Below are 14989 nucleotides of genomic sequence, written 5' to 3'. Positions count from 1 at the left end.
TTTTTTTAGAACAGCAGCAGTATGTATACAATTATGCTTTTTTCCCACGTATTAACAAAATAAACTAATAAGGTATATTAAACGTTTAAATATTGCTTAGTAAAGGTTTACAGAAATACACGGACGCCTTAAGCAGGACGATTTTTTTTTAACAATGATCACACACTCAACTTTGCCCCGCACTAGGGAAAACCTTGTGTCGCAGGTGCCATGGACACACACACACATAGAGAAGCACAAATTACACCCAAACTCGCGAGAGAAATACATGTAGGCTGTACAAATATTTGTCCCAGCCCGGGAACCGAACCTGTGACCTCTGCGTGGCAGTCCGGCATGGTAACCGTTCGGCCGCGGAGGCAGGATATTTCTTTCTGATTGGCTATGTCTGCTAGATCTTGGCGTTTATCACAGATTACTTAATAGTTATTACGCAACAGCTACATCACTCTCAAAAAAAATCCAAAATACCTACACTATGATAGCCTTCTAAATCTGCTGATGACACCAGGCGCTCACTATGAGGAAAAAGAAACTTAAGCACGCGCTCAGAGAGGTGAAAATAACGTTGCCCGCCGTCGTGCAGTTGTGCGGAACCGAATGCTGGGATTGTAATGTAAATGAAGTTTTGGTGATGGTGACGTGTTAAGTATTTAGCACGTAAGCTCAAGCGAAAGATGGAGCCCTGGCTTTAGTTACAGTTACTTAAATACTTGAATATTTTTAGGATGGCCTCCGAAGAAGAATGGACAAGTTGAAGAATTCCATTGAAGAAGCAAGTAAAGCTGTGGACAAAGAAAGGGAGAAAAACGTCAGTCTACTGCATTTAATATTTCCGCCACATATTGCCAAAAGACTTTGGTTGGGTAAGTTTAATTATTGTTTTTAATTATTGTCTTCGTTCTAATTTTGAAGGGTAAGGGTGCTGGTGAAATTACAGGCACATGAGACTTATCAATTTATGTCTCAGGGTGACGGGCGCATTAGCAGTGCCCCTCAGATCTTTGCGAATTAAAGCTCTGAATGGCACTGCAACTACATATAATGGACAGGTGTGTAGCTTACCATCGGGCACACGACTTGTTCGTCCCGTCACTAGATATTAAAAAAAAATTTTTTAAATTTTTTACTTATAATGGTCCCATTGAATCATCCCATAGACCTCTCGGGGTCCGAATAAACCGGTTACCTGTCAGTAGTCCGAAATGACATTCAGAAATAACGTTTGATCGAAATCTTTTAAACCTTACTTAACCTAACCTAATCGTGTCGTTGTGATAAACATTCAACATATCCTGAAAGAACAACTGTTTCGTTATAATTCGGTTTTCGGTGTAATGAAAATTCGAACAATCGTTATTTCGGACAAAAAAATTTTCGACTTTGTGATAGGTTACCATATAAACCACTTTGGGATCTTGAGTCTAAACGAAGTTGAACTTTTTCATTAAAGGGGATATCAGACAACATATAGATAGATGAATGTGCTGTAGTTTGCCACCGGTCTGTGATCCTCCTGAAGTGGTTTGGTGGTTTTTACATAAAAGATTTAGGAAAGTAATGCCGATTTAAAGCTACTCTCTTAACTTTTATTATAATTATATTTTATATTTGACGAGAAAGATTTGTATTTGTTAGCATTAATTTGCATTTTACTCCGCGAACAACTTCCTTGTTTCTATAATTTATTATGAACTTTATTGTTTTCAAAGGATATTAATCTCGCATTTTCCAATTGTCTTATAACATTCAAGAGATATTTTTTATAAATAAATGAATACTAAAGCTTCCTTTAAAATTAAATATGAAAACTTAGTGTTCAGAAAATTTTCCGCACCAAGAAAGAATACAGAGTCTGTTTTATAGTGCCATAAAAGTACTATTGGAGGCTTTCGGCGACTTTGCAAAATCTATGAAGCTTATGGGTAGATAGTAAAGTTTTTAATGTTACTTTATTATTTATCCAACAAAGAAAGAAATATTGCTAGGTAATAACGACGGTATGTGGATTGCGAATTGTGGAGTATTTATTTCGAATACTTATTGTTACGGACGGCGGTACGCATCTGACCGGTCAGAGCAATATGTGTAGAATTACGTAAATAATTCAGGGGCTCTGATTGGCCGGGCGGATTCCGCTGCGCATTGATAGGGCGGTGTGGGAGACGCCGTATCGTATATATAAGTTGTTAAATTTTTCCACTTCGAATTTGTAAAGGTGCTTAAACAGCTTCCTGCACCCCTCATCTGTCTCCTGACTGCAATTTTTAACGCCGCTCTGACCAACTGCATTTTTCCGCAAAAGTGGAAAGAGGATTCACAAGCCCGGGAAACCTCCATCTGAACCCTCCAATTACCATCCCATCTCCCTGTTTAACACCATGGGCAAACTCTATGAGCGCATCCTCTACGCCCGCCTCAGACACTAAGTCATGTCCCACAATCTCCTCCCCAACGAACAGTTTGGCTTTAGAGCTAGGCACTTATGCGTCTAGCAAGTGCACCGGATAGTGGAACATATCTCCGAAGGTTTCAATCGCCCCGGTTACCTATCAGTATATATACCACTGAACAGTTATTGGTAGCTATAGCTACCAGTAACTGTCAAAATGTTCACTTTCGGTCAAACGTCACCGGTAACTATTGTTACCAGTACATTACAGTACCCGATTGGTGAACTGTTTTACAAATAACTTTGGTGTTATCACATGTATTAACACCATTGACTTACAATTATATGGACGTCGGGTCCGCGCTAAAAAGTGTCCGCACTTGTAAGGCGCTAAAATCGTATACAGAGCGCGACACTCCGCTTTAGTCTTCATTTGTTCTACTGACAGCGCGATACTGCGATGACATTACAATTTAAATTTCGAATAGGTTGACTTGGGACATTTTTTTCGTGGTTTTTGTATTAGACCCGTCGTCCATTTATTTGTAAGTCAATGATTAACACCAAATTTTTACTAGTAAGTATTTCACTGTTAAATACTCGATATCCCAGTATAAAAAAACAAATATTCATGATGCGTCCCTATAACAGAAAAATATCACATAAACACATAACTTTATTCAATAGAGGTTGTATTAAAACCTTTTTTAGGTCGTTATATTGTGAGTTGTGATAGGATTCGTCAATTTTTTTCCTCGCGAGTTATAGTTTTTTGACGCCATTTTCGCAAATTTTCGCGATTTTCGTCGCTACCCGCGACTGGTATTAATTTATTTTAAAAATAGTTACACATTATTTTCATATGAATCTAGTGTTAATCGATAGGTATTTAAATGCTTGTCATCTTTATATATGTTTCGTTTCTTAATACAGTGAATATACAAGGTAGTTAGAAGTTAAAGCGTAAAATGCTATGAAAATTTCTCAGAAGTGTTCAGTGTACCCAGAAATTAACAAATTAAGTTGTCGTATTACAATCATAGCTGTAGTCTAAACAAAAGCTACTTAAGTGCTCTTATCGCCTATGTTATTCTTTTTACGGTAGCTTAATAGGTTCTTGAGTTTCAAGCGTTTATATTATACGTGTCTTATCTCCGCCCATAATGTAAACAATAAAAAAGGTACCTATTACTGATTAGAAAAGTGACAGGTATCAAATATCACGCGCATCGACGATCAAGTAAGTAGTCCTAAATGACATTTTCCAGAAATAACGTTTGGTCAAAATTGTATAACCTCGAAATTAATTTTGAGAGGAAAATTGTTTTTTCTTTTAAACCTATCTTCTTCTTCTTCTTCTTCTTCTTCTTCTTCTTCTTTGATAGGTTACCCCCCGTAAGAGCTGGAGTCCCACAAGGCTCTGTACTCTCGCCCCTCCTATTCTCCCTGTACACTAGCGATATCCCGAAGTATCAGTCAGTAAATCTCGTTAAAAAATCTTTGCCAACGCCAACCTCCATATAGATTTACGGCTCCCCACAATTGCCCAATTCATGAAACAGGCATCGAAAAAATACTGCGACTCTGCTCCTCACCACCTCAACCCCCTGGAGATGGCTGCATTTAACTACGGAACATCCTCAGGGAACACCCCTACCGCGTACGTAGGACCCTTCCGCCAAGGAAAGTCCTGAACGACCCTGACGACTCTATCACTCTCGCCACTTTGAAGTCCGACCAGATCGCACACCAGTCCTCCATCTCCACACGCACCAACCGTCCTCACCGGCGAGGTCGTGCTCACTTGGGCGCTCTCAGGCCCGCTACTTAGCTTTAAATTTATTTTACGGGTTACGGGCCTTCAGCTCGCCCCCTTTTCTTCTGGTTGCGCAGTCAACGCCCTCAGCGGCCAACTGTAGTATCCTTCAAAATAAAATTCAACTTGTAAGTCAGATGGACATAGAGATAAGCTGTTCAAAAAAGTTTTTGTGAGTATGTATACAGTCTCTTTTTCTCTCTGTCTTAGTAACATACACGTTATACGGAGTTTTATTGAAGGAAAGAAGAGTACCGAAGTAAGTCTGGTCCGATTTAAGGCGGATTCAGCAAGGAAACCAATACTCATTATAAAATAAGATAAGAAAATCTACGAACAGCAAACTTATCAAAGGATTGAGATTCGATTACAAGAAAATTAATCACATTTCATTGGTGATTTAATAAATTAGTTGCAAATACCGGTATATTATGTTGTTACTTTCAAGTTTGTTTCTTTTTTTAATAAATTTTGTAATTCAACGGTGTTCCTTTGACCTTCCGGTGGTCGCACCCTTGCGCCGAACATAACCAGTCGCGTGCGGTCTGTGAGACCGCAAGTTTACGCGTTTAGTTTGAGAAGACAAATTAATATTTTCATGACGTTGTGTGGCACATGTTAAATAAATGAAAATAAAAAAAACATTATTTATTTATTATATTTTTTTAATTTGCACTTATTAGTTGAACAGTCTATAAAAATTCAAAATTTTAGTCATATAGAAGGAACGAAAGAAAGAAATAAACATTTATTCGGCTATTACAAATAAAATATACAAATAATAATAATAATAATAATAATAATCTAAATTTAAATTAAAGAATAAATCACTAAAAAAAACAAAAAATATATTACTAAGTACATAATTAATGCTTAATGCTGGGCAGAGCCACAGCGCTGATTTTCAGCTGGATCCTGAGAAGAGGTAGATGGCTATGCCTATTTGACAAAAACTAAAAAGAATAACAGAATACTTAAAGCTACCTTGAAATGCTGCAGTTCTGTGGCACTGGACAATTAGTCGACCAAGACGCAATTGCGAAGACCATGTTAAACTTTTATATAGGTAATATGGTTTTTTACATTTTATTATACCAAAGAGTAGAGTGGCAAAATATATATACCGACGTGAAGACATATTTAATAGTTTATTTTTATTTAAAAATGGCGATACATGATTTCTAGGAGGTATTTGGTAACAAAATCTTAGGCATGCGTTTTGAACTCGCTGTATTAATGCTTTAGTTTTACACAGAAGACGAGAACCATAAACTGTATCTGCATAGTTAAATTTAGACAAAATCAAGGATTCCACCAATTTCAACCGTAAATCTGCGCTGAGATAATCTCGCATCTTATATAAAACTTTTAGGCGATAAAAACTGTTACGAGCAACTTCTGCTATATGAGATTCAAAACGCAGCCCTGAGTACATTATGAGACCTAGATTGCGCACTTCACGGACCACCAGCTATTGCTTCACCGTGAGTAGTTAATTGAGGTTCTCTCGTAGCCATTCTCGAAACCTGCAGCCTTGAGCCTAGCACTTATAAACTTGGATTTGTTAGAATTTAGTGTGAGTGAGTTACGTTTTGACCACTGGCAAATCCTCTCTAGGTCTTTATTTATCATTTCGACTGTTGAATCAATACGTTTGGTTTGCATGACAGATATGACACAAACAACGTTAAAAATCAACAAAATAACAAAACAAGATGAAATTTTCTATCTTAATCGTTCATAAGCACACTAATATATAGATTATTATCGAGATCAATCAATGTTGTAGGAACTCTAAAATCACAATTATTTTTGAATGTTTTTTTCTTGATGTTCTACGTACTATCTCAATTCTTCTAAAATAAAAAAGGAAAACAAAATAAAAAACTTTTTTAGGAGTAGATTGTACGATAACCTACTCATTATCAGTAGTAATGGTTTAACATCATCAAAAACTTCATCTTCTGCAAGCCGTTCTGATTCTTCGTAACTCATGTTGTGTCTACAACAAATAGTGAAATAATAAATAATTTAATACATATTACATACAATAATATAATTTTGTAAGTAATATAGTACAAATAACATGAAATACTCACCCAGGTTTCAATTTCATTCCATGAATTTTTCTGGAACACGACCGGTCGCGCGCGGAATCTGAGACCGCAAACACAAATAAAGACACATGTGCGCTTGCGACGAATGTCATAGGGCTACTAAGGGGAAGTACCTCACCCCCTCGAGGATATCACGGTCGCACAACCGTTTATTGTTTATAGATTTTGTAAAATTACTAAAATAAGGTCGCTGCGGTCTTTGAGACCGCGCGCGACCGCTGGTAGGTTAATTTAAGGCACCATGTTACTTAAAAGAAATTAATTCTTATAATTGACCCTTCCGGTCATCACCTTTACTCTTTTAAACGTTCCATTGCAGAGCACATGTCTCCTTTCAGGCAAGGGTTTAGGTCGTGGTCCGCCACGCTGGCCCAATACGGGTTAGGGATTTCCCACGTTTTCCAAGGGTTGTAAACCTTTTTTGGCGTATAGATTTCATCACGATGTTCACCTTCACCGAAAAGCTTATGGTAAATTTCAAACAGAAATTTCGAAAAGCTTGGCGAGCGCTTGACAGGCAGCAAAAAATACCACCAGGCTACCATGAGTTTACGGGATTTTTTTCGGCTCAATTCCCAAGTGAGGCAAGCAACTTTTTAAAAATCTTTTAATGCAGTTTTACTTGCTTTTGAATATAAAATAATGTCTCCTTGAAGCAAAATATTCGCATCTTACCCGTGGACCACCTGTCTGATTCATCTGGCTGGACCACGGGCAATTATTTCTTCACGTGGTTCGTTTACCTCTTGCTCAAAACTTATATTGGTGGTGGTCCGCTTCAAACATTAACAGTTTGATGCCATTTACGCCATTACGCCACGCCACGGCCATTACGATATCCTATCTACAATATTTACGATACTTTCCCTCCGTATCGCACAGTCGTGGGACACTCTGTATATAGTGCTTTTCTACAATGGCGGCTTCCCACGGCCCGTGATCTCACGGTCCGTGCCGCACCGCTTCGACTAAATTTTTACGGACATGCTCATGTCACAGGCCCATACATACGAGTTCTCGCCAGCGGCGGCCCGGACGGCACTTGACTCCCGTGGTGCTTTGACGCGAGCTTGCGCGGCGCGGCCTGTATAGCCACGCGGCGTGGGAAGCCAGCTTAACAATACGAGGAAATAATAAAAGACTAAAGAGTGAAGAAGATTGATAACAGAAAACGTAAAATGATTTATAGATTCATTCGCTACTTTGCGCAATTCCATGTTAATAATAAAAATCCAGTGAAGATCAAATTGTGCAGATAGCTTGTGATGAATTACTTCGGTGAGTACGTATGAGGAGGTCCCGGGACCTCCTCCTACAGCGCCCTTTGCCCTGGTCCTATCGGGAATCGAATCCAAGACCAAATTGGGAAATAAACTTTTCTAAATTATTCTAGGAAGTGCCCCATATTGAATTCCGTTGTTCTGGTACTCATAGTACCTATAGGAAATTCCTAGTTTGAGACCAGGTACTTGGTGTGGTTGTCTCAAACATTATTATTAGGCATATATTTTTGTCGTGCAGTTAAATTTCCACCCTAAAATATTTTTCGGTCGAGGGTTGAATAATTAGCAACTCAAATCAAATCAAATCAAATCAAATCAAATCAAAATCATTTATTCGTGTACACACGTCCATAAAGATCTTACAACTAAAGTGTATCAGTGTGCATTGCCCTTAGGCGTACGAATTTTTTACATTTTATAACAAGTCTTAAATTTACATTACATTAGAAAACCATTATTATTATTACAAATTTTACAAAATTATTATTATTACATTATAAGTCCCTATCACTAATCCTAATTCTAAAATAATATTCAATGTCATTTTTAGAATCTCAAATCCCTATCATTCATGAAATCGTTTACTGTATAATATGCCTTTGATATTAACAAATTATGTAAACGTTTTTTAAAACCGGTAATGTCACCTATTGCTCGAATACTTTTCGGAAGTTTATTGTACAATCTTGGCGCCATCGCACAGATATTTTTATTATATAATTCTGTCTTGCGTGTTACTAATTGAATATTTAAATGACGACGCGTACTATCTACTTTGGCAAAGAGTGTGGGATTTTTCCGGACGAAGAGGACTGCTTCAAATATATACATTGAAGGAACCGTCAGCAAACCTAGTTCCTTAAAATGTGGCACACAACTATCCATTCTCTTCAAACCACAAATGGCTCGCACACATCTCTTTTGTGCGATTAATACAGCCAGACTATCTTTGGCATTACCCCAAAATATGATACCGTACCTTATAATTGAGGCGACATATCCATGGTAGGTTACTAGTAATGCCTCTTTGTCTACCACTTTAGCTAGCCTCCACAAGGCGTAGGCAAATCTATGAAGTTTCATACACAATATCTCTATATGTTTTGTCCATGTCATATTATTATCAATATACACCCCTAAAAATTTTGTGTCCACTACCTCCTTAATTTCTGTATCAAGATATTTTATATCGTGGTCCTCTTGAGTCTTGTTAATTTTGTGTTTAAAATTAATGTACACAGTTTTACTTAAATTAATTTGAAGTCTATTGCTTTGTAACCATTTTATTATATTTATAATGTCGTTATTGATTTCTTGGTCAAATGAAATGTGACGCTCAATGTCAAAAATTACAGTACTATCATCCGCAAACATAAGCATGGGATATGACGTTGCTGTTGGAAAGTCATTAATATAAATTAAAAACAGCAATGGACCCAGTACTGATCCTTGTGGAATTCCATGTAGAACTGTTCTAGATGCAGAAAAATACGATATGTCAGTTTTGGTTTCATTCGATATTTTATTAATGCATGTCATTTGTTTTCGATTAGTCAAATACGATTCTATTAGTTCATGTACATTTCCCCTGATCCCATATCTAAACAGTTTATCGAGCAAAATATTATGATTGACAAAATCAAAGGCCTTTGTTAAGTCCATATATAATGCTATGACTGGTTTGCTTTTGTCCATTGCTTTTAGAACTATTAACAGTAACTCATAAATGGCTAAGTTCATTGATTGACCCTTTCTAAAGCCCTTTTGATTTTTTATAAGAATTTTATTTGTTTCTAAGTACGAGAGCATATTTTTATAAATGACTTTCTCGTAAACCTTAGCCAGAATTGAAATGAGAGATACAGGTCGGTAATTATTAATGTTTTCTTTATTATCTTTTTTATATAAAGGTTTTACGATAGATATTTTCAGTTCTTCCGGAAATATTCCATACTCCACTGAAATATTGATTAAGTATGACAATATTGGAGATATATATTCGGACACATGCTTAAGAACTGTCGTGTTTATTTCATCGTAGCCTGTACTCTTTGTATTCTTTAAATCCTTTATAATTTGCTGAATTTCCTTCTCAGTTGTTGGTATCATAAACATAGATTTACAAGTATACGGTATTTTAGTGCTTGTACTGGCAGCTGAATCATTATTGAAATTTGTTTCTTGTGCTTGATCAATGTAAAAGTCGTTAAAAGCGTTGGCAATTTCAGTTGGATCTGTTAAAATTTGTCCATTATGATATATTTTGTCACTATGTATTTTGGGTATTTTAGCGTTACTTTTATTTATTATTTGCCACGTTGCCTTTGACTTATTTATTGAATTTTTAATAAAATAATTATTTTGCGCTTTTTTAGTTAGCTGAATAATGCGCTTAAATCGTTTTGTGTAAGTCTTAAATTCTTCTAGATGTTTTTCGTATTGAGATAACCTATGCTTCCAAAATAATTGTCGCTTCTTTCTGCTACACAATTTTATTCCGCGTGATATCCACTTTGATTTCTTGGTAAGAGATATCTTTGCTTTAAATACCGGAAAACATAATCCGTAAAATAATCTAAAAAGTTCATAGAATACTGAAAATGCTGTCTTTGGATCTGATACTCCATCTAATTGCAGCCAATTTACATTCTTTATACATTCCATAAACTTATTCATATTATCCTTGCTATAATCTCTTTTCTTTATATACCAATGTTTCAGAGTACATGTTGCTTTAACAGGGCATTTAACTAATTGTGCAGAATGATCTGAAACACTAAGTTCTGTTACTTCCCCTTTGCACCTGTGCATGTTATGTGCTATATTATCTATGCAAGTACCACTGCATGGTCTTGTTATATCATGTATTTCCATTCTCATATTAAAATTTGCTAGTAAGCGTGTCAATCGGTTTGTTGTGTCATCTTCTTGTAATATATTAATATTAAAGTCTCCTGCTAGTATAATCCTTTGTTTTTTATTTTTGCTAACTAATGTCAAGATATCATCTAATTTGTCAAAAAAAATGTTTAAATTATTTTTTATATCTAGATTTTTAGGTACCCTGTATATACATACGATAGTCATATTATGTTCCAATATATTTACAGCACAGCATTCTATCAAATTACATATGCTTAACTTCGCAATTTCTTCATAGGGTTGGAATTTTAATCCGTCTCTAACTAATATGCAAGAACCACCATTTCTATCTGTGCGACAGTATGCAGCAGCCAATAAATAGTTTTCTATAATTAAATAATTTGTGTCCCCCAAAAGCATATTATGTTCAGTAACGCATATTATATCAACAAATTTTCCTGTCTCTCTTAGCTCATTAAGGGTTATTGAGAACATGTCCGATTTATCAATCAGGCCGTTAATATTTTGGTGAAGTATCCATAGAAAGTTATACACGAAAAAAATCAAGATCGTTGTTCCTGGTCACATTCTTTGTGGCAATTTTATCGTCTTCATTTACTAAAACAGGGGTTACATTTGTAAAATTAGAAGCGCCTATGCCCAAGTCTTCTGTTTGTGTACTCTTATTGCATGCATCTAGAATATAATCTTTATATTTACCCTGATTTTGAATTCGCAAAATTTCTCGTAATACATAACGACTTATGTTAGTAACTTTATCCTTTCTCGGTATGTAACTGTTAGTATAATTTAGATCTAAAAACGTGCAGTATTCGTGTTGTTCACATAGTTGGCTAATTACTTGATTTAACATAAATTCATTTAACGATTTGTTGAAGGGAACCTCACAAATTATTATATTTGTATTAGTTATGAAATTTAACCAAGTTCTTATGACCGTCTTGTATTCACACGGATTTGTGTCATTTGTACCCCCAACAACAACAACATAATCCTCTTTCGATAAGGACATAATTTCCGTTTTAAAACTATTTAAGACATCTAACATTTTCGCGCCTCCTTTCCAGAAACAACTTATTGAAAATTGTGAACCTAATACCGACTGAAGGCAAGGTTGTAAACCCTTCCCCTGTTGATCCGCAATTATAATTACTTTTTTAAGGGGTTTTGGCATTGTTTCCTCTACTTTCTTCACAATTTTCTTTCCGTTTTCTTCGAGAGATGTTGAACCGGGCGTCGCTACACCACGGAGTACGTGTGGTGAAGAGAATCGTGTTCGCCGGTGCCTGACTTCAATAAAGCCTTCTTCTCCTTCTACTTTCGTGTTATTATCTGTAGTCATAAGGGGAGGTATTTTAGGAGAAGAAATTAAGGTTGCAGAAGACCCTGTTTGATCTGACGACGTCTTCTTAGACTTCTCAGGCTTCCTTTTTGCTGGCACACGGTCTACTGCTGGAACTTCTTTTACTACTGGTCTACTTTGCATTTGTTTTGTACTTGCACCCAATTTATTATTTGGAGACGGCCTTTCACCATGCTGTGTTCGAGCACTGAGGTCCTTATTATTTTCCATCTCTTGTAGTTTCAACTCTAAGGAGCTAATCCTGTTATTTAACTTTTCGAAAGACGCATGCAAAGTTACTTCAGTGCAGGCTTCTCCTCTCCTCCTGAGGAAGTCTCATAGAGAAGCGAAACACGTGTCGGGTGTATATTTGTCTGTGACTGTAATTACGTTTGTGTTATTTATTTTTGTAATTTTATGCGGAGGGAGGTAAAATTAACTGCATGATAAAAATATTCAACACAAGCGCAGTAATTTTGCACTATTAAGCCTTCACTGCGTTACCGGCGTATCAAAGTAATTTCCTTCCATATCATGAAAAAAAAAGTGAAAAGTAGCGCTTGGTATATTCGTTTACCTATATAGTTTATATATATAGTTTCCATAATTGCGAGCAAAAAAAGCAATAATTATTATCTATGGCATTACTTTTTTGTCCACAATATTAAAAAATTAATACCATAGATAATAATTATTGCTTTTTTTGCTCGCAATTATGGAAACTGATGCTAGTGAGCATGGCTGTATATTATTATAAAAATAATATTAAAATAAAAGTCTGCCTCTGTGGTTGAGTGATTTGCTCACCGGTTTTCATGGTGTCGTCATCTCTGATTTCCAGGTTCGATCTCCGGCTGGATCAGTGTAGAACGATTTTTCTATATTGTCTCGGGAGGGTTGTGTTTCTATAACACAAGTGCTTTAGCTACTTACTTTGGGACCAGAGTAGCGTATTTATCAATCAGGCTCTCACAACAACGAGTACACTATAATTATGCAGGTATACAGACACTATGGTTTTAAATTAAGTGTCCCATTACTTAAAGGAGATGCACTAAAAGAAATGCAATAATGTTTGATTAGGCATGACGATACAAAAGTACAACTATTATAAACTTATCACACCACTTTCTTTATCATGGAAACGGAAGTACAATTTAGATCAATTTTACTATGATACTTCTTATACAGTGTTATTGCTCGTGATAAGAAACAATGTAGCCTCAAATTTGTGCGACATCTTGGCCTATGGAAGAGCCTATTACAACCAGACCTCGGCAAATGTCGCGGGATAAGGAAGTCTATTTTAGAGAGCAGACCACGGCAATCAATAATGCCTGAGACAATACTTTGATAAAGGTCAGATCAATCACTTTTCTACGGGTTTCTAGTGTAACCATCTTAAAATGTTTCAAACGATTCTCATACGATGCAAGTTTTGCAGCTAATTTGCAAGAGTAGGTTAAATGCCACGTAAATCTTTTCTGCAACTATTCAATGCGCTGAATGTGTATATTGTAGGTGCCCAGACCACATTGCAATATTCCAAGTGGCTTCTTACTAGAGAGTTCTACATGACTATCTTAGTATGAGATCTTTTAAGACTTCTACACTCCCTTAACACGAATCTGAGCATTTTAGAAGCCTTTAGTACACATATATTGATATATTTATCAAATCTTAGCAGAGAATCTATTTGGATATCTAAATCGCGAATTTCCTGAAGTTCGTCAAGAAATTCTTCGCACAATTTATACTGTGTTTGTTTAATATTGCGGTTACGAGTGAATTTAATATGTTTGCACTATGTGATGTGGTCTAATATATTTATAATTATTGTAGTCTGTCTGTGAAAACAACGGTGGTGCCCATGGTGAAGAACAGGACAGGTGACATTTCAGACTTGAATAACTATCGCCCAATTTCTCTTGCGACCACGATAGGTAAAGTATTGGATAGTATGCTTGAATCATGCCTAGAAAAATATCTCAATCTCCATGATGCACAGTTCGGGTTTCGGCCTGGACTCTCAACCGAAAGTGCGATTCTGGCTCTCAAGCATACTGTCCAATATTACACTGAACGTAAAACACCGGTGTTCGCGTGTTTTCTGGACCTCTCCAAAGCCTTCGATCTCGTTTCCTATGATGTGCTTTGGAGGAAGATGGAGGACAGGGGAATGCCAGCTGAACTATTAAAAATATTCCAATATTGGTACAGCAACCAGACCAATCAAGTTAGGTGGTCCAATAGCTTCTCTCAGGCATACAGGTTGGAATGCGGCGTGAGACAGGGGGGATTATCGTCTCCAAAGCTTTTTAACCTGTATGTTAATGATCTGATAGTCGAGCTCAGTAGCATGCGTGTCGGCTGTCGTGTGGGGGATGTTTGTGTGAACAACATCAGCTATGCGGACGACATGGTGCTGCTGGGCCCGACTGCGAGGTCTATTAGGGAGATGTTGGCAGTCTGTGAGGTATATGCCGCATCACACGGGCTAATTTATAATGTTAAAAAAAGCGAGTTCATGGTCTTCAAGGCCGCCGGTAGGTGTCCAGAGTCATTTCCAGCGATTTCGCTAAATGGCATGAGGGTAAAACAGGTCTCTCATTTTAAATACCTTGGACATATTCTTGCCGACGACCTTAAAGATGATGACGACGTCGAGAGGGAACGCAGGGCTTTGGCGGTCCGCGGGAATATGCTGGCCCGCAGGTTTGCCCGCTGTACGGACTAAGTAAAAATTACGCTTTTTAAAGCGTATTGTCAGGGTCTGTACACGGGCGGCTTGTGGTTTAGCTGTTCACAAAGGTCGCTGAATTCCCTTCGCGTCCAGTACAACAACGTGTTCAGGATGATGTTGGGACTACCCCGGTACTGCAGTGCCTCTGCAATGTTTGCTCTATCCCATACAAGCTGCTTTAATGCGGTCTTGCGGAGAAAGGTAGCATCTTTGGTTAGTAGGCTCTGGGGTAGTGACAACAGCATTCTGAGAGTTGTTGCAAACGAACACAGAGCGCCTGTATTGAGGCATCTCGTACGGACAATGATTCCGCACGAGATGCCTCGTAAGTACATGACATTTTAGTTTCTAAGTAATTTATAATTTGTAATTTCATACTAACAATAGTCTATAAGTTTGTTTTCTTTATTTTT

General features: G+C 37.0%; 1 protein-coding gene across 1 annotated transcript in view; it reads left to right on the top strand.

The window, feature by feature from the left end:
- LOC113237774 (head-specific guanylate cyclase) overlaps positions 1-14989 on the top strand; it is a 196784-nt gene that overhangs the window by 140378 nt on the left and 41417 nt on the right. Inside the window, exon 9 of the mRNA XM_026474422.1 lies at positions 728-866. Coding sequence (XP_026330207.1) covers positions 728-866 — 139 coding nt within the window. The remainder of the gene's footprint in view (positions 1-727; positions 867-14989) is intronic.

Source organism: Hyposmocoma kahamanoa, unplaced genomic scaffold (genome assembly GCF_003589595.1).
Source record: "Hyposmocoma kahamanoa isolate Upper Pololo Valley unplaced genomic scaffold, ASM358959v1 103, whole genome shotgun sequence".
In the NCBI taxonomy this organism is placed as follows: Eukaryota; Metazoa; Arthropoda; class Insecta; order Lepidoptera; family Cosmopterigidae; genus Hyposmocoma; species Hyposmocoma kahamanoa.
The sequence above is the reverse complement of the archived record's forward strand: the minus strand, read 5'-3'. Positions and strand labels throughout refer to the sequence as shown.